The sequence below is a fragment of the Sus scrofa genome, chromosome 9 (assembly GCF_000003025.6).
Source record: "Sus scrofa isolate TJ Tabasco breed Duroc chromosome 9, Sscrofa11.1, whole genome shotgun sequence".
NCBI lineage: Eukaryota > Metazoa > Chordata > Mammalia > Artiodactyla > Suidae > Sus > Sus scrofa.
This window is the reverse complement of record NC_010451.4, coordinates 122046309-122067356: the sequence shown is the minus strand read 5'-3', so window position 1 is coordinate 122067356 and position 21048 is coordinate 122046309. Positions and strand designations below refer to the sequence as shown.

Sequence of the window (21048 nt, the reverse complement as noted above, 5' to 3'; positions counted from 1 at the left end):
TGTAAAAAGAAAAAATCTTTACAATATACGCTTATAAGAGAGAACTAAGTTTTAAATCAGAACATTTGTAAATATTTAACAATGGTTTATAAAGTAGCTTGGAGAGGTAACTTGTAGTTTAATAAAGCACGTAGGCTGTGGATAGCAGATTTCGGTTTGGATCTCAGTTCTGCACTTACTATATGGCATTGGGATACTTCACCTCTCTAAAGCTTCCTAATCTGTAAAATGGAGATATATTTCAAATATAAAGCATTTACTCAGTTTTTAACAGTTAAAAATTCTAGATGTGCTTTAAAACTATTATCTAATTGGCTCTATTTTTTCCTGCTTAGCATTACAGGAAATAATGGTACTTCTTTTTTTAAAAAATTAAAGTATAGCTGATTTACAATCTGTGCCAATTTCTACTATACAGAATATATACACACACATGTATATGAACATGTATATATACATGTATGTATACACACACACATTCTTTTTCTCATATTATCTTGCATCATGTTCTATCCCAAGAGATTGGATATAGTTTCCTGTGCTATACTGTAGGAACTCATTGCTTATCTATTCTAAATGTACTTGTTTGCATCTACTAATCCCAGATTTCCAGTCCACCCCACTCCCTCACCTCTCCACCTTGGCAACCAGAAATCTGTTCTCTATATCTGTGAGTCTTTTTCTGTTTTGTAGATAGGTTCATTTGTGCCATTATTTTGGATTCCACATAATAAGTGATAACATGGTATTTGTCTTTTCTCTTTCTGACTTAGTTCATTTAGTATGAGAATCTCGAGTTGCATCCGTGTTGCTGCAGATGGGATTAATTTGTTCTTTTTTATGGCTGAGTAGTATTCCATTGTATACATATGTTACATCTTCTTAATCCAATCATCTGTGAATGGTGCTGCAGTGAACGTAGCGGTGCATGTATCCTTTTGAATTATAGTTTTCTTCAGATATATGTTCAGGAGTGAGATTGCTGGGTCATATAGTAGTTCTATGCTTAGTTTTTTCAGGAACTTCCATACTGTTTTCTGTAGTGATTATACCAATTTACATTCCCACCAACGGTGTAGGAGGGTTCCCTTTTCTCCATGTTCTCTGCAGCATTTATTTGTAGACTTACTAATGATGGCCATTCTGAGTTGCATGAGCTGGCACCTCATTGTAGTTTTGATTGAATTTCTCTAATAATTAGTACCGTTGAGCTTCTTTTCCTGTGCCTATTGGCCATCTGTGTGTCTTCTTTGGAAAAATGTCCATTTAGGTCTTCTGCTCATTTTTCACTTGGATCTTTTATTTTTTTGTTGTTGAGTTACATGAGTTATGTTTTCCCTCATTGTGTGAAAGCTTTTGAGTTTAATTAGGTCCCATTGGTTTATTTTTGTTTTTATTGTGATTATCTAGGAGGTTGATTGAACAAGCTATTGCTGTAGTTTATGTCAAAGAGCTTTTTGCCTGTGTTTTCCACTAGGAGTTTTATAGTATCTGGCCTTATGTTTAGGTCTTTAATGCCTTTCGAGTTTATTTTTGTGTATGGTATTAGTGTTCTGATTTCATTCTTTTACATGTAGCTCTCCAGTTTTCCCAGCACCACTTATGGAAGAGAATGTCTTTCCTCCATTGTATTTTTTTTTCTTCATTTTACGGCCATACCTGTGGTATATGGAAGTTCCTGGGCTAGGGGTCAAATTAGAGTTGCAGCTGTAGGCCTACACCACAGCCACAGCAATACCAGATCCGAGCTGTATGTGCGACCTACACTGCAACTTGTGCCAACACTGATGCTTAACCCACTGAATGAGACTAGGGATTGAACCTTCATCCTTACGAACACTATGTTGGGTCCTTAACACTCTGGGCCACAGTGAGAACTCCTCCACTGTATGTTCTTGCCTCTTTTGTCATAGGTTAGTTGGTCATAGCTGCTTGGGTTTTATTTCTGTGGCTTTCTATCCTGTTCCATTGATCTATAGTTCTGTTTTTATGCCAGTACCATATTGTTTTGATGACTGTAGCTCTGTAGTACAGTTTGAATTCAGGGATCCTGAGTCTTCCAGCTCCATTTTTCTTTCTCAGGATTGCTTTGGCTATCCAGGGTCTTGTGTGTTTCCAAACAAATTTTAACATTTTTTTTGTTTGAGTTCTGTGAAAAAATGTCATTGGCAATTTTATAGGGATTGTGTTGAATCTGTAGATTGCGTTGGGTAATTAGTCACTTTGACAGTGTCGATTCTTCTAATCCAAGGATATGGTGTATCTTTCCATCTCTTTCATCTTTGATTTTTTTCCATCAGTGTCTTAGAGTTTTCAGACTACAGGTCTTTTGTCTATTCAGATAGGCTTATTCCTAGGTATTTTATTCTTTTTTTGGTAAATGGGATTGTTTCCCTAATTTCTCTTTCTGATCTTTCATTGTTAGTATTTAGAAATGCAATTGATTTTGTGTATTGATTTTGTATCCTGCAGCTTTACCAAATTCATTGATGAGCTCAAGCAGTTTTCCAGGAGTCTTTAGGACTTTCTAGGTATAGTCATGTCATCTGCAAACAGTGATCATTTTACTTCTTCTCATCCAGTTTGGATTCTTTTGTTTCTTTTTCTTCTCCAATTGTTGTGGCTAGGACTTCCAAAACTATGTTGAGTAACAGTGGTGAAAGTAGACATCCTTGTCTTGTTCCTGATCTTAGTGAGAATGTGTTCAGTTTTTCACCATTGAGAATGATGTTAGCTGCGGGTTTGTCATATACGAATTTTATTATTTTGAGGTAGATTCCTTCTGTACCTACTTTCTGGAGAGTTTACATCAGAATTGGTTATTGAATCTTGTCAAAAGGTTTTTCTGCATCTATTGAGATGATCATATGGTTTTGATGTGGTGTATCACACTGATTGATTTGCGGATATTGAAGAATCTTTGCATTGCTGAGATAAATCCCACTTGATCATGGTGTATGATCCTTTTAATATATAGTTGGATTCGATTTGCTAGTATTTTGTTGAGGATTTTATTAGTGATAATGGCCTATAATTTTCTCTTTTTTTGTGGTATCTCTGGTTTTGGTATCAGAGCAATGGTGGCCTCACAGAATGAGCTTGGGAGTATTTCTTCCTCTGCAATTTTTTGGAAGAGTTTTGGAAAAATATGTGTTAACTCTTCTCTCATCGTTTGGTAGAATTCACTGATGAAAAGCCATCAGGTCCTGGAATTTTGTTTTTTGGAAGTTTTTAAATCACATTTTCAATTTCACAACTTGTGATTGGTCTCTTCATGTTTTCTATTTACTCCTGGTTCAGCCTTAGAAGGTTGTACCTTTGTAAGAGTCCGTTCATTTCTTCTTGGTTGTCCATTTTGTTGGCATATAGTAGTCTCTTTTGATCCTTTGTATTTCTGTGGTGTCAGTTGTAACTTTTCCTTTTTATTTTTAATTTTATTGATTTGGGCCTTCTTTTTTTTTGATGTGTCTGGCTAAAGGTGTATAAATTTGATTGATCTTTACAAAGAACCAACTTTTAATTTCATTGATCTTCTCTATTTTTTTTTTTCTCTATTTCATTTGTTTCTGCTCTGGTCTTTATGATCTCTTTCTTCTACTTATTTTGGACTTTGTTCTTCCTTCTTTAGATGCTTTAAGTGTGATATTAGTTTGTTTATTTTAGATTTTTCTTGTTTCCTAAGATAAGATTGTATTCCTATATACTTCCCTCTTAGAACTGCTCTTGCTGTGTCCCATAGGTTTTGGATTGTCGTATCTTTGTTGTCATTTGTCTCTAAGTATCTTTTGATTTCTTCAACCGTGAACCATTGGTTGTTTAGTAGTATATTGTTTAGCTGCCAGGAATTTGTGTTTTTTTGCTGTTTTTTTTTTTTTTTTTTTTTTTTTTCCTGTAGTTGAGTTCTAGTCTCATAGTGTTGTGTTGGAGAAAATGCTTGATATAATTCCATTTTTTAAATAAATTTACCAAGGTTTGAAAGTTCCCATTATGGCTCAGTGGTAACAAACCCAAGAGGTCTTGGGTTTGATCCCTGGCCTCATTCAGTGGGTTAAAGATCTGGCGTTGGTGTGAGCTGTGCTGTAGGTCATAGATGTGGCTTGGATCCAGTGTTGCTGTGGCTGTGGCCTAGGCTGGCAGATGCAGCTCCAGTTTAATCCCTAGCTTGGGAACTTCCTATGCTTTGGGTGCAGCACTAAAAAGACACACACACACACAAAATTACCAAGGTTTGGTCTGTGGCCCAAGATGTGCTCTATCCTGCAGAATGTTCCATGTGTACTTGAGAAGACTGTATATTCTGCTGTTTTGGGATGGAATGTTCTATTAGTGAAGCCTGTCTGGTCTAGGATGTCATTTAAGGCCTGTGTTTCATTGTTGCTTTTCTATCTGATTTGTCCATTGATGTAAGTCCCCCCAGTTATTGTGTTACTGTCAGTTTCTCCTTTTATGGCTGTTGGCAGTGTCTTATATATCGTGGTGCTCCTATACTGGATGCGTATATAATCTTTACAATTGTATATTCTCCTTGGGTTTATCCTGTCTAGGATTCTCTATGCTTCTTCAACTTCAATGTGTCCCCCCCCCCCAATATTAGGAAAGTTTTCAGCTATAATCTCTTCAAATATTCTCTCTGGCCCTTTCTTTCTCTCCTCTCCTTCTGGATCCCCTGTGATACAAATGTTGTTATATTTAATGCTGTCCCAGAGGTCTCTAGATGTTCTCTATTCCTTTCATTCTTTTTTCTTCTATTGTTTTCTGTAGCAGTGATTTCCACCACTCTGTGTTCCACCTCACTTATTTGTTTTTCTACCTCCTTTATCTGCTGTTGATTCCTTCTGATGTATTTTTAATTTCAGATATTGTGGTATTCATCTTAGTTTTCCTGTTCTTTAAATATTCTTGCTCTTTATTAAACATTTCTTGTAACTTCTTGATCTATGCCTCCATTATTTTTCCAATATTTTGCATCATCTTTACTATCATCACTCTGAATTCTTTTTCAGGTAGATTGCCTATCTCCTTTTCATTTGGTTGTTTTTATGTGTTTTTAATCTCGTTCCTTTGTGTGAAAGCTATTTCTTTGTCATGTTATATTGCCTAGCTTTGTATGTTTGTGGTCCCTTTGGCAGCAGGTGTGTATATGCAGCACCTTGTGCTCAGTCCTGGAGTTCTTGGGGGTGGTGTGGCCACTTATGTGTACTCAGAGCACACCATGGGATCAGCAGTATCACACTATCTCTCCTGGATATGGGTCACTGCTAGGGACGGAGTCCATGAAGGAGGTGGCAGTGGTTCATGGTTCTTGGGACTGCTTGTGTAGCAGGAGGGGCAGCAGTGGCCTCTGACCCCTTGCATTACCAGGAAGCTTTCAGGACCTTCTCCTGTAGCTGACAACATCAGCAGGTGCTCCTGCATTTCTCCCTTTGCCCAGGAGGCTCTCAGGACTGCTGTGTAGCTGCAGGGATGCACACTGTTCCCTTGGTCCCTCACTTTGCTGGGCAGCTTGCAGGAGTGCTCTCTGAGCTGTGAGGGTGGGCGCTATTCCCGTGGTCACTCCCTTTGTTGGGCAGTTTGCAGGAGAGCTCTGTGTAGCTACAGGGGCAGTTGCTCTTCCTGGGGTCACTCACTTTGCTGACCAGTCATGGGGGCTGCTCCACAGCTGTTGCTAGGCAGCAGCTGCTCCTGCCGTAGCTCCTGGACAGGTGGTGCCCTACAGCCTGAGAGCATACACAGAGAAAAAGGCGATGGATCCCACCTCTTTCCTCCAGCACTCCCAAATAATGGAGCCTGGTCTTCAAGCCTGTTTGGCTTTTCTCAGCTTACACTCTCAAATATGATAGCTCTTGACTCTAGTTGCTCCAGGCTGTTTCCATGTGGCCAGCCCATTTTCCCTCACACAGTCAGCTCCACTTCTCTCTCTGAGTATGATCTCCAAAGCCCAAGTTTCAGTTCCCAACCCCTGCGGGCACCAGCAGAAGGTTGCGAAGTGCAGGGTGGTAGCACTGACCATTTGTGGAGGACTGTTTCCCTTTTAACTGCTTCACACTGATTGCTGAGTTCTATCCAAGACTCTAAAGTTCCTCCTTTATCCTGGCTCATAGCCTTGCTGGTGGGGAGACTTCCCAGTGTGCAGGAGCTTTTCTGCTTTCTTCCTCCCTCCTAGGGTTATGGGTCCTGTCCTGCTTCTTTCTCATTTTCTATTTCTTTTTTATTTTTGCCTTTGTCCTACCTGGTTTTGTGAAGATTTTCTTGCTCTGTCAGAATCATAGGTCTTTTGCCAGTGTCCAGCAAATTTTCTGTGCAGATTATTCCACATGTAGGTGTATTTTCAACGTGTTTGTGGGAGTAGGTGAGCTTCACATCCTACTACTCTGGTTATCACTGAGTACCTCTCTCAGTAATGGTACTTATAATTGATGATATCTTAGAATGCATGAGATTCAATAAAAACACCAATTTTGTAGAATTATTTTGAAGCTGTAATTAGATAATATATGTAAAGTGCAAAGCATGGGAGCCACCCCTGAAGTCCTAGTTTCCTTTCCTTTCTTCTTAATGACAGTGGTATTGTTTTAGGTTTTTGTTTGTTTGCATTTTTGATTGGTTGGTTGGTTTTGGTATTTATTGTTTTTACAGGAGAAACAGAAGTTTAAAGCTATTAGATAAAAAGACTCGTGGTTCAGTATTATTGTCACCACATCAAAACATCCTGTATCTGTGTTGCTATGACATTTGCACTTTGGAGAAATGGCCGTATTTTGGCTAATCATAATTATTATTATATCAGTTAACACTTACAAAGGGTGTCCACTTTCTGTTGGACACTGTTCTGTTTTACATAAACATTTTAAATCCTGAAGATACTCGCATGAGATAGATACTATCATTCCTGTTTTTTTATCATGAGGAAGCTAAGGCAGAAGGTTAATTTACCCAAATTCCTCAGCTACACCTACAAACAAATTAAGCAAACAAACTGATAAAACAGAAGCCAAAAAAGGTAGCAAGAAACCCTCTCCTTGTACCTATTAGCCTGATAATCTTTTGAGTAGTTATTTTTCACATAGAAACAAGGTTTCACAAGATTTTAAATCTTGACCCAGCAACTGACTAAGGTTGAATGTGAATCAGGTGATAAAGATTCAGCCAACTACTTATCCTTTCCCCTTTGAGTGAAGGAGCATTTCAGTGTCTCAAATAATACAGTCTGAGGCAATATAAAAATTGGCAAATTTTATCCTATTGGCTGCCAAATTGGAGTCTCTTTCTTTAACTGCTGATGCAACATAAAAATAACTTAATGGATTTTGAGTAGAGAGAAATGGAATAAACTTCTTAAGCGTCTATGAGAAACATTTCATTGGAGTGGAAATCAAGAGGGTAGAGTAGCCAAAGTTTAGTTCTTCTTATAGATGAAGTGGATGGAGAAGAAAACTAATGTGTCTTTGGCAACTTTATTCTGAATTCAATCTGATAATGGCAAATTATTTTTAAAATATTCTGCCTAAAATACAATCTGCCTCCCCACACCCCAAAATTGTCACCAGCATTTTAATATGCTTTGTGAAGTTGCTTTAGAAAGAGGAATTAATTCCAGGAAAAATATTTTAGTATACACTGTAATCAAATTACAGAGTCATTTTTTCCCTAAAGATTCTAATTAAACTATATTATGCTTTATGTACAAAGGTATTCATCATATCTTTGTTTATGAGTAAAAAAGTGAAAATACCTAAATAGACAGTTGTCATATAATGGTTAAGTAAATTATGGTACATTACTTCATGGAATATTATGCTGGTTTTTAATGTTTTTCGGACTTCTTTTGGTCATGGTTGTATAGTAGGGATAAGATTTTACCCTTTTGTCTAAAACAGGAAGAAAATCAGACCAGTGGTCAAAATAATGATTTTCAGACATCGCCCTGAAAGTATTGTGAAACTTTGAGAGAAGAGAAATAGAGTGAGCCCTGCAATTGCTCAGCTTATTGCCTGGAAGCAATTTCAGTATGGGGGAAGGGTTCCCAGAGAGCTTGGCCATCTTGCCAACTTGACTAGCATATGCAGGGCTGAATACTACAGAGGATGTTCTTGTATAGAAAGGAGAAGTTCCAGAGGTCTGCAGACAGGTCCCTCTGACTATTGAATACTAATCTTTGTGTGTGCGGGAGGGAATAGGCTAGAGAATGAAATACTAGAAAGCAGCAAGCCAGACAATTCCTGGGGTTGACATAGGACTGATACTACTTAGTTTCCTACTGGTCAGAGTGGAAAGAAAATGTAATATGTGGGGCATATGGTAGAGGTTTCCAAAGGATTTCACTTTAGTAGTGGGGCTAAATAAGTTCTAGATTAAAGGCTGCTCTGCCCCCACCTTAACAAAGCTTAAAAATGAGTGCTGAAAGGATCAAATTGATTCGGTGTAACTGAATTAACGTCAAAACAAAGTCTAACGTAATTTGAAGGAACACAACAAAATCCAGCAAACAAGTGTAAAATTTACAATACCTGGCTTTTAGTAAAAGTCTTTGAAGCATGTGAAAGTAGCAGAAAAATATGATCCAAACTAGGAGAAAACCTGTCAGTGAAAGCAGGCACAGAAATGATGGAGCTGAAAACAGCTATTGTAAATATATTCTATATATTCAAGAAAATAGAGGAACATAAGAAAGAAATGGAAGATACAAAGAGACCTAAATGAAACTTCTAAAGATGGGAGAAAATAACATCTGAAATGGCAAGTACACTGGACAGAGTTCCCTGGTGGCCTAGCAGTTAAGGATTTGTCATTGTTACTATTGTGGCTCAGGTTCGATCCCTGGCCCAGGCATTTCTGTGCCCCACCCCCACCCCAATACACTGGAAAGGATTAACAGCATTTTGGACATTACATAAGAAAGGATCAGTGAATTTGAAGATGTATCAATTGAAACATAAAAATGAAGCACAAATCATAAAAAGACTGAACAAATACACATGTAACTGGAATCCCAGAAAGAAGAGAAAAAGCAAGAGAGTGAAGACAGAAAATATTTGGTAAGTAGTAACTGAAAATTTTAAACATTTGATGAAACTATAAACCAGAGTTTTGTAGCCTTTGCATTATTGACACGTGGGGCTGAGTGATTCTTTGCTGTGGAGGGCTGTCCTGTGCGTTGCAGGATATTTAGCAATAACTCTGGTCTCAGTAACTCTGGTCTATTCACTAGATGCTAATAAGTGGAGAATAGAGGGGGAGGGGTTGGGGAATTTCCCCCAGTCGAGAATTGCTGCCATAAACCCATAGAACAAGAAGCTCAGTGAAAGCTAAGCAGAAGAAATGTAAAGAAAATTATAGTTTGACACATTATAATCAAATTGCTGAAAACCAGTGAAAAAGAGAAAATCTTAAAAAGATCCAGACAAAAAATAGCATACAGAGGAACAAAGATAAGAACTGCAGCAAATTTCTTTTTAGAAGTCTGAAATCAGCAGGGCAACATCAAAAGGTAAAAAAGCTACCAATTATAATCCTATACCAGGTTAAATAACTTCCAGAAATGAAGGTGATTTACTTACCATGTAATGAACATTTATGAAAAACCCACAGGTAACATTAAATGTGAACTGGAAAGGGTAAAAAATGGAAAGCTTTTCCCTTAAGATCAAGAATAAGACAAGAATGCTTGCTTTCACCTTGTACTGTAAATTCTAGCCAGAGCAATTAGATAAGAAAAAGAAAATAAACAGCATTCAAACTGGAAAAGAAGTAAAACTATCTCTGTTCACAGATAACATAATCCTATCTTATAGAAAATCAGAAGAGACCATCAAAAAACTACTAGAATTAGTAAACAGATTAAGCAGAGTTTCAAGATAGGAGATCAACATGCAGAAATCAGTTTTGTTAATATACACCAGAAGTGAATACCTCAAAATGGAAATAAGAAAACAATTCTATTTGCAGTAGCATCCAAAAGGATAAAATAGTTTTATTTTATTCTGTAAAACTATTCCCCGGGAATAGTTTTAACCAAGGAGGTGAAAAATTTTACACTGAAAACTGTGAACCACTGCTGAAACAAAGAATACCTAAATAAGTGTAAAGACATCTCGTGTTCATAAATTGCAAGATTTTATATCATTAAGATGGAAGTACTACCTAAAGTGACCTGGAATCTATCTAAACTCTACTGCCGTATTCGCAAAAATGGAAAAGCTGATCCTCAAGTACCTATGGAATTACAAAAGGCCCCAAATCAACCAAACAATATTGGAAAAGAACAAAATTGTAGAATTCACACCTGCAATTTCAAAACTTACTATAAAATTGCAGTAATTAAAACAGTGTTGGAGTTCCTGTTGTGGCTCAGCCGAAACGAACCAACTGTATCCATGAGGATGTGGGTTTAATCCCTGGCCTTGCTCAGTGGGTTAAAGGATCTAGCGTTGCCATGACCTGTGGTGTAGGTCACAGACATGGCGTGGATCTGGTGTTACAGTGGCTGTGGCATAGGCAAGCAGCAGCCGAAGCTCCGATTTGACCTCTAGCCTGAGAAATTCCATATGCTGCACGTGCCGCCCTAAAAGTGTCATGCTGGCATAAAGATAGGCACGTGGACTAGTGGAAAAGAATTGAGTCCAGAAATAAACCCTCATGTTAATGGTCAACTGATTTTTGATAAAGATGCGAAGACCATTCAGTGGAGAATAATCTTTTCAACAAATGACCTGGAACAATTGGATAACACATACAAAAGGGTGAAGGTGCATCCTTACATCACTCTCTATATAAATAGTAACTCAAAAGGATCAACAATACAATCTAAAAAATAGGAATTAGAACTATATTTACTTTAAAGTAAATATAATGTTTTATGTCAGTGATTTTGGATTAGGTCATGGATTTTTAGGTATCACAGCAAAAACACAAGCACCAAAGAGAAGATGGTAAATAAGACTTCATCAATATTAAAACTTTTCTACTTCAAAAATACTATCAAAAAAGCAAGGAAGTGTTCAATTGTGTAGTAGTTATCTACTGATAGGTGTTTTTAAATTCATAGAACTGTAAGTCAATTTTACTGTATAATAATTGCTAACATTTTTAAAAGTATCTTTTGATCAGGTTCAGTAAGAATTGTACTTCATTTTTTCTAAGTTTTTATTTTGAAACAATTTCAAACATACAAAGGGTGGGAAGAATAGTACAATAAACCCCATGCCCATTACTTAAATTCTCCAAATGTTAACTTTCACCACATTCTCTCTAGTACCCCACTGTTCACAGCAGCTTTGTTTGTAATAGCATAAAACTGTAAACAGTTCAAATGTTCATCAACAAGTAATGGATAAACAAATTTTGGAATATTTATACAATGAAATACTGCTCAATAATAAAAAATAAATGAACTGCTTTTTAAAAACTCAATGAATTTTATTATATTTGTAGTTATACAACCATCATCACAAGCCAGTTTTATATTTCCATCCCAAATCCCCAGCCCATCCTTCTCCCCCAGCCTTTCTCCCTTCGTAACCATGAGTTTTTCAAAGTCTGTGAGTCAGTTTCTGTTCTTCAAAGAAGTTCACTGTATCCTTTTTTTTAGATTGCACATAAAAGTGATGGCATATGACATTAGTGTCTCCCTGTCTAACTTCACTTAGCAAGATAATTTCTAGGTCCATCGATGTTGCTGCACATGCCATTATTTCTTTCCTTTTTATGGCTGAGTAATACTCTGTTGTGTATATGTACCACATCTTTTTATCCACTCCTCTGCTGCTCTGTTGGTGGACATTTAGGTTGCTTCCATGCCTTGGTTATTGTATGTAGTGCTGCAATGAACATTGGGGTACATGTATCTTTTCGAGTCATGGTTTTTTTATGGATAGGTGTCCAGGAGTGGGATTGCTAGATAAATTGGTAATTCCATTTTTAGATTTTTGAAGAATCTCCATACTATTTTCCATAGTGGTTGCACCAGTTTATATTCCCAGCAACAGCGTAAGAGGGTTCCCTTTTCTCCATACCCTCTCCAGTATTTATTGTTTGTAGACTTTTTCTTTTTTTTTTTTTTTGGTCTTTTTACTGCTGCACCCATGGCATGTGGAAGTTCCCAGGCTAGGGGTCGAATCGGAGCTGTAGTTGCTGGCTTGCACCACAGCCACAGCAATGAAGGATCTAAGCCATGTCTGCAACCTACACCACAGCTCACACCAAAGGCTGGATCTTTAACCCACCGGGCAAGGCCAGGGATTGAACCTGCATCCTCATGGACAGTAGTCAGGTTCTATACCACTGAGCCATGAAGGGAACTCCCATTGTTTGTAGTCTTTTTGATGGTGTAAGGTGGTATCTCATAGTATTTTTGATTTGCATTTCTCTAGTAATTAGTGATGTTGAACATCTTTTCCTATGTGTTTTTGGCCATATGTATGTCTTCTTTGGAGAATTGACTGTTTAGATCTTCTATCCATTTTTGATGGGATTGTTTGTTTTTTTAGGAGGTGTTAATATGTTTTGGAGATTAGTCTGTTATCACTCACTTCATTTGCAAACATTTTCTCCCATTCTGTGAGTTGTCTTTTTGTTTAAGGTTTCCTTTGCTGTACAAAAGCTTTTAAGTTTAATTAGGTCCCATTTGTTTATTTTTTGTTTTTATTGTCATTACTTTAGGAGGTGGATCTGAGAAGATATGCTGAGGTTTATGTCAGAGGGTGTTCAGCCTATGTTTTCCTCTAAGAGTTTTATAGAATCTAGTCTTATATTTAGGTCTTTAATCCATTTTGAGTTTATTTTTATGTATGGCATTAGGAACTGTTCTAATTTCATTCCTTTTGTGTGTGTGTGTGTGTGTGTCTTTTTGCCTTTTCTTGAGCTGCTCCCATGGCATATGGAGGTTCTCAGGCTAGGGATCTAATCAGAGCTGTAGCTGCCAGCCTACACCAGAGTCACAGCAACACGGGATCCGTGCCGCGTCTGCGACCCACATCACAGCTCACGGCAACACCGGATCCTTAACCCATTGAGCAAGGCCAGGGATCGAACCTGCAACTGGTTCCTAGTTGGATTCGTTAACCACTGTGCCACTACAGGAACTCCTCTAATTTCATTCTTTTACATAGATCTGTCCAGTTTTCCCAGCACCTCTTATTGAAGGGACTGTCTTTTTCTCCATTGTGTATTCTTGCCTCCTTTGCCATGGACTATAGGTGCTTGGGTTTAATTCTGGCCTTTGTATTCTGTTCCACTGATTTATATTTCTGTTTTTGTGCCAGTACCATATCATTTTGATGATTGTAGCTTTGTAGTATAGTCTGAAGTCAGGGCCCAATTCCTCTAGCTCCCTTTTTCTTTCTCAGGATGGCTTTGGCTATTCTGGGTCTTTTGTCCTTCCAAACAAACGTTAAAATATTTTGTTCTAATTCTATGAAAAATGCCATTGGTAATTTGATAGGGATTGCATTGAATCTGCAGATTGCCTTTGGTAGTAGTGTCATTTTGAAAATAGTGATTCTTCTAATCCAAGAATATGGTCTATCTTTCCATCTATTTGTGTCATCTTTGAATTCTTCCATTAAATTCTTATAGTTTTTCAGAGTACAGGTCTTTTGTTTCTTTAGGTAGGTTTATTCCTAGATATTTTATTCTTTTTGATGTGATGGCAAATGGGACTATTTCCCTAATTTCTCTTTCTGATCTTTCATTGTTAGTATATAGAAATATGGTCAATTTCTGTGTTTTATTAATTTTGTATCCTGCACCTTTACCAAATTCATTGATGAGCTCTAACAGTTTTCTGGTAGCATCCTTAGGATGTTCTAGTTACAGTGTCATGTCATCTGCAAACAGTGGTAGTTTTACTTTTTCCTTTCAAATTTGGATTCTTTTATTTCTTTTTTTTTTAATGATCTTTTTTCCTTTCTTTTCTTTTCTTTTTTTTTTTTCTTTTTTCTTTTTTGCCTTTTTAGGTCCACACCTGTGGCATAGGGAAGTTCCCAGGCTAGGAGTTGAATCAGAACTGAGGCTGCAAGCCTACGCCACAGCCACAGCAACGCAGGATCTGAGCTGCTTCTGCAACCAACACCATAGCTTACAGCTATGCTGGATCCTTAACCCACTGAGCAAGGCCAGGGATTGAACCCACATCCTCATGGATACATGTCAGATACCTCTCTCTCTCTCTCTCTCTCTTTTTTTTTTCTGATGAGTCTGGCTAAGGGTTTATCAATTTTGTTGGTCTTTTCAAAAAGCCAGCTTTTAGTTTCATCGATCTTTCCTGTGGTTTTCTTTTTCTGTTTCATTTATTTCTGAACTGATCTTTATGATTTATTTCCTTCTGCCAACTTGGGATTTGTCTGTTCTTCTCTCTCTAGTTGTAAAGTTTGCTTGTTTATTTGAGATTGTTTTTCTTTCCTGAGGTAGGCTTGTATTGCAATACACTTCCCTCTTAGAACTGCTTTTGCTTCATCCCATACCTTTTGGAATGTTCTGTGTGCACTTGAGAAGAATGTGTATTCTGCTGCTTTTGAATGGAATGTTCTATAAATATCTGTTAAGTCCATCTGGACTAATGCATCCTTTAAGGCCTCTGTTTCCTTGTTGATTTTCTATCTGGATGATCTGTCCATTGCTGTAAGTGGGTTGTTAAAATCCCCTGCTATTATTGTGTTATTATCAGTTTCTCATTTTAAGGTTCTTAGCAGTTGCCTTATATATTGAGGTAATCCTATATTGGGTACATATATATTTACAATTATTATACCTTCTTCTTGGATAATCCTTTGATCATTATGTAATGTCCTTCTTTGTCTCTTATAGTAGTCATTTTAAGGTCTATTTTGTCTGATATGAGTATTGCTATGCCAGCCTTCTTTGATTTCCATTTGCATGGAATATTTTCTTCCATCCTCCCACTTTCAATTTGTATGTGCCCCTATTACTGAATTGTGTCTCTTGGAGACAGCATATATATGGGTCTTATTTTTGTATGCACTCAGCCAGTCTCTTTCTTTTGGTTGGGGCATTTAGTCCATTTACATTGAAGGTAATTATTGATATATTCTTATTCACTAAGTATATTCTTATTGCCATTTTATTAACTGTTTTGGATTTGTTTTTGTTGGCCTTTTTTCTTCCCTTCTTCTCTTGTTCTTTTCTCTTGTGATTTGGTGATTTTCTTTAGTGTTGTGTTTGGATTGCTTTTCCTATTTGTGTGTGTATTTATTGTAGATTTTTGGTTTGCAGTTACTATGAAGTTTTTGATAGAGGAGTCTGTGTGTACACATCAGATTGTTTTAAGTTGTTCGTCTCTTAATTCCAAGTGCATCTCCAGTGTCTTGCACTTGTTACCCTCCTCTTTTCATGATTGCTGGTTTTGGTAGCATGTTTGTGTGTGGATAATTTCCTACCTTTACTATATATATGCATTTATCAGTGAGCCTGTTATTTGTAATATATTTGTTTCTATTTGTGGCCTTTTCTTTTCCACCTAGAGATGTTCCTTTAGTATTTGTTGTAAATCTGGTTTAGAGGTGCTGAATTCTCTTAGCTTTTTCTTCTTCAAATCTGAGTGAGAGCCTTGCCTGGTAGAGTAATCTTGGTTGGAGGTTTTTCCTTTCATCACTTTAAGTATATCATGCCACTCCCTTCTGGCGTGGAGAGTTTCTGCTGAAAAATCAGCCAATAACCTTATCGAGGTTCCCTTGTATGTTGTTTCTTTTCCCTAGCTGCTTTCTAGATTTTCTCTTTGTCTTTAATTTTGGTCAGTTTGGTTAATATGTGTCTTGGAATGTTCCTTCTTGGGTTTATTTTATGTGGTACTCATTGTGCTTCCTGGCTTTGAGTGAGTGATTCCTTTCCCATGTTAGGGAAGTTTTCAGCTATTGTCTCTTCAAACAATTTCTCTGGCCCTTTCTCTCTTCTCCTTCTGGCACTCCTGTAGTACAGACGTTGATGTGTTTAATGTTGTCCCGGAGTTCTCTTAGACTGTCATTTCTTTTCAATATGTTTTTTCTGTTCCACATCAGTGATTGTCACTACTCTCTCCTCCACCTCGCTTATTTTTTCTTCTGCATCTTGTATTCTACTGTTGGTTGCTTCTAATGAATTGTTTATTTCAGTTATTGCATTTTACATCTCTGCTTGCTTAATCCTTAACTCTTCTATCTCTTTGCTCAGTGTTTCTTGTAATTTATCAGTCTTTGCCTCCAGTTTATTTCAAGATCTTGATTGACCTTTACTATCATTTGTCTAAAGTCTTTTTCATGGAGGTTGGTAGTCTCCAGATCACTTAGCTGTTTTTCTGGGTTTTTTCCTTGTTCCCTTATCTGAGGTCATAATTCTCTGCCTTTTCATTTTGTATAGATTTTGCTGTGGCCTTCTTTTTGTAGACAAAAGTTTGTACCCTGTCTTGCTTCTGATGTCTGACCCCCTTGTGGCTGATGTTGGTACAGGGGCTTGCTGCAGACTTCCTGATGGGAGGTACTGGTGCCTGCCCACTGGTAGGTGGAGCTGATTCTTATCCCTCTGATGGGTGGGGCTTTGTCTCTGGATGTGATTAGAGGCAGCTGTGTTCTTGGGGGGTCTTTAGGCAGCCTGTTTGCTGATGGGTGGGGCTATGTTCCCACCAGGTTTGTTGTTCAGCCTGGGGCTTTTCTGCCCTCATTGTTGGGGCCAAGTTTTTCCAAAATGGCTACCTCTATAGTAATTCACACTGATTATTATTCCTGAGACCTTTGCCTCCAATGTCCTTACCCCACAATGAGCCACCGTCACCCCATGTTTTCCCAGGAAATTCTCCTAGAATCACAGGAAGGGCCAACCCAGATTCCTGTGAGAGTTTCTGCTTTGTCCTCAGACCCAGTGCACATGAAAACCTGTGCGTGCCTTTCAAGAGTGGAGTCTGCATTTCCCCCAGGCCTGTGGAGCTCCTGAGTACAAGCTCCGCTGGCCCTCAATACCAAATGCTCCGGGGCTCCTCCTCCCAATGCCAGATCCCCAGGCAGGGGAACCTGACATGGGGTCAGAACTCTCACTTCCATGGGTGAGCCTCTGTGATATAGTTACTTTCCAGTCTGTGATACACCTACTTGATGGGTATGAGGTTGCTTATATGGGTAACTGCCCTCCTACCACCATCTCTCAATGTGGCCTCCTCTTTGTCTTCTGGAGTATGATATCTTTCTTGACAGTTTGCAGTCTGTTTTGTTGAAGGTTGTTCAGCTGTTGGTTTTATGAGAGAAAGTGAGCTCCAGTCCTACTGTGCCATCTTAATCCTGACTCCAAATGAACTACTTTAAAAAACTATCCAAAAAATAAATAAATAAATAAATAAATAAATAAATAAATAAATAAAAAGCCCTCCTACAGAAAGGGGGAAAATATTTGCAAATCATATGTGTGATAAAGATCTAGTATCCAGATATATAAATAACACATAACTCAACAATGAAAGATAACTAATAAATGGGTAAAGAACTTGAGTAGACATTTCTTCAAAGAGAATAGCCCCAAAAATCCCATGAAATATTAGTTATTAGGGAAATTCAAATCAAAACCACAATGACATGTCACATACACTTAGACCGTAATAAAAAACACACGGAACAACAAGTGTTGGCCAGGATGGAGAAATTGGGACCTTCTTACATTGCTGGTGGGAATATATAGTATTGAATTTTGAGAATTTTTAAAAATACGCTTTGCATTCCAACCGTTTAATAGATATGTGTTTTGCAGATTTTTTGGTTTTTTTTTTTTCGTAGTTTGTGGTTTGTCATGTCATTTTCTTAACCATGTCTTTCACAGAGCAGACATTTTTATTAATAAAGACTAATAGCAGTTTTTTCTTTCATAGATCACAGTTTTGGTGTTGTTTCTAAAAAGTGATTGCAAACCCAGATTTTCTGCTATGTTATCTTCCTGGGGTCAGTTCTTTCTCAGGAAATTTCCAATTTTGTCATTTATTTAGCAGGTGTCTCTTAAGTGGCAGGTATGTTTCAACTATTAATGGAGCATGTGTTTAGAATATGATTAGATTAAATAAAATAAGTTCTTCCTTGGTTTGTGCATTTTTAGGAAAAATGTTCTCTATCCCCAAAATTCTTTGCAGCCTTTATTCTCTAAGAATCATCCTCAGAGAAGAGAGGGACCTGGCATTCCCTTTGTGCTTCTTTTTTGCCAACATCAGACTACTGTACTTTCTATACTTTATTATTTAATCGTGATGTTTGTTGTTGTTTATGATACTGTCCCTTTGTTTCTGTCGTAAATTGATAACCAAGTTACTTAACTCAAAAACTTCCACCATTTCTTGAAACTTCAGTTGGTTATGTCGCCTCTGGGATCTTTTTCCTCAGCCCAGTAGTTCACAGACCAAAAGATAACAAACAGAAACATAACAATAAAACAAAACCCCTTCTTTGAAGTATGAAAACACATGTATGGGGGATTGTCTGTATTTTCCTGAGGTCACACTAATTATTTTTGCAGTTAAAGTATTTAATTTTGATTTGAAGATAATATTTATGTTCAGAGTCAGAGGTTTTATTTTTGAAGGATGGTCTAAAAACTATCAATATTGCAGGAGATGTGGGCCTTTGCAGAGGTTGCAATATGATCTTTCTGACAATAATAGCATCCAAGTTCGCTGCTTCCACATTACATGTTTCAGAAGAATTTTATTTTAAAATTTAGGTTTTTTTTTTGTTTGTTTTTTTTTTTTTGCCTTTTTGCCTTTTTGCCTTTTTGCCTTTTGTAGGGCCACTCCCACAGCATATGGCGGTTCCCAGGCTATGGGTCTAATCGGAGCTGTAGCCACCGGCCTACACCACGGCCACAGCAACATGGGATCCGAGCCGCGTCTGTGACTTACACCTCACAGCTCACGGCAACGCCGGATCGTTACCCCACTGAGCAAGGGCAGGGATCGAACCTGCAACCTCATGGTTCCTAGTTGGATTTGTTAACCACTGAGCCACAATGGGAACTCCTAAAATTTAGTCTTAATCATGTGCTTTTTGGGAACATAGAGGCACAGGCCTACTGAATACTTATTTTGGAAAATGTTTCCCTAAGTTTGCTTTTTTTCCTTTTATTTTATGTCTGAACCTCCTTGCCTTTCTCCCTTCCTTCTCTCCGTCCTTCTTGCCACCTAAAAATATTTTCCTTACTTTTTGTGGTGGTGTTTGGAGTTTTATTAGTTTCCTTCTTACGTGGGAACTCTAATTTTGTTAGAGAAGATTTTCCTGGTCACATTCATGTCTGGTATTTATATTTCATTTTTTGTTTTCATTTTTCCACACTGAGTGTCCGTGTTTTCCACAGTGAATGCAGCTGACATAACCCGCTAGGGGAATGGCTTTTAGGTGGCTCCGGAAGGCAGAAGTGGACGAACCTTGCTAGAGGGAGTTCGTTCCACTGCTCTGATGACCTGAGTCCTCTTGCCTTTTCAGTACCCTCCTAAAACTGACGCTAGGCCCTTGGAGAAACGGCGAATCAGCAAATATTTAGTGTTTCCTTAGCGACGTGTAGTATTTTGTAACTGGTGTAAAGGGACACAGCTCTAATCCATGCATCTTTTTTTCCACCTTTCCCCCTCCCAGTTACCAGAGAAGAAAGGAAAAGAAACGAATACTGGTTTTGGCGGGCCCGTTGTTAGTTCTCTGTATCACGAGGAAATCATCAGGTAAATTCTCTTTGGATCCTCCGTAATTGGGGTATACTCATACCTCTCCGTGTGTATATATATGCGTATGCGTGTGTGTATTTTTAATCCTGAAAGCTTCCGTTTGTGAAGAACTTTTTCTTAACGTGAAACTGATTTGGTGCTGCCTCTAGAAGGATAATACATGGCAGGAAATAAATTTTTATGTATATGGTCTTAAAAATCTCTAAGTGTCTAAATCAGTGACAGATGGTAACCTTTCTCGCATGTCAGTGGTTGGTAGGGCAAAGTTTTGTCTCAATCTAAAGCTGTGAATTTTGGGGGTTCCTTCATGGCTCAGCGAAAGTGAATCTGACTAGTATCAATGAGGACTCAGGTTCGATCCCTGGCCTCATTCATTGGGTTAAGGATATGGCATTGCTGTGAGCTGTGGTGTAGGTCACAGATGTGGCTTGGATCTGGCATTGCTGTGTCTGTGGCATAGGCCAGTGGCTACCGGTCTCATTTGACCCCTAGCCTAGCAACCTCCATGTGCCATGGATGTGGCCCTAAAAAGGCAAAAATAAATAAATAAAAAATAAAAAATATGATTTTTGTTGTTCTTACTAGTTTTCCTCAAAATATTATTAATTTTAAAAAATATTTTAATTTCCGTAGTTTATTTAGCTACAAATTAAAAAGCATTTCGGAGTGTAAAGTGGCACACTGCAGATAACAGTTTGGAGGTTCTTCAGAAAATTAAACAGAGAATTACTGTGTGATCCAGCTATTCTGTTTCTCATTCTAGATCCAAAAGAATTGAAAGCAGGATCTCAAAGACATACTTGCACAGCTTTGTTCATAGCAGCACTGTTCACAATAGCAGAAGTTAGAAGGCACCTAAGTGTCCATAGATGGATGAATGGATACACAAAATGTGGTATATTCATATAATGGGATATTATTCAGCCTTAAAAAGGAAGGAAAGTCTGACACATGCTAGCATATGGGTGGATCTTGAGGACATGGCGCTGTGAGTGAAATAAACCAATCACAGAGGAATTAAGTACTGTGTGACACCACTTATATGAGGTATCAAGAGCAATTATTCATAGAAACTTGGCTGTCAGGAGCCAGAGGGTGTGGAAAATGGAGCACTGTTGTTAAATGGGTATAGCATTTTAGTTTAATAAGATGAAAAATTTCTGGCGATTGGTTGTGCAACAGTGTAAATATACTTTACTAAACTGTACACTTAGAAATGGTTATGATTAATATATGTTTTTTTTAAACTACTACTCAATATTTTTTAAAGGTCGTGTCGTGCTATGTAATAAAAGCCTTAAATTTTGTTTTGTGTATAGAATTTATTGGATAATTGTTTTCTTTCAGCACTGTGTACATCAGGAAAAGGATTCTCT

General features: G+C 37.8%; 1 protein-coding gene across 7 annotated transcripts in view; it reads left to right on the top strand.

Moving 5' to 3' along the window:
- Positions 1-21048, top strand: part of ACBD6 (acyl-CoA binding domain containing 6) — a 202982-nt gene that overhangs the window by 48675 nt on the left and 133259 nt on the right. For all 7 annotated transcript variants that reach the window (XM_003130348.5, XM_013989658.2, XM_003357562.4 and 4 more), the window contains exon 4: positions 19587-19669. In XM_003130348.5, coding sequence (XP_003130396.2) covers positions 19587-19669 — 83 coding nt within the window. The remainder of the gene's footprint in view (positions 1-19586; positions 19670-21048) is intronic.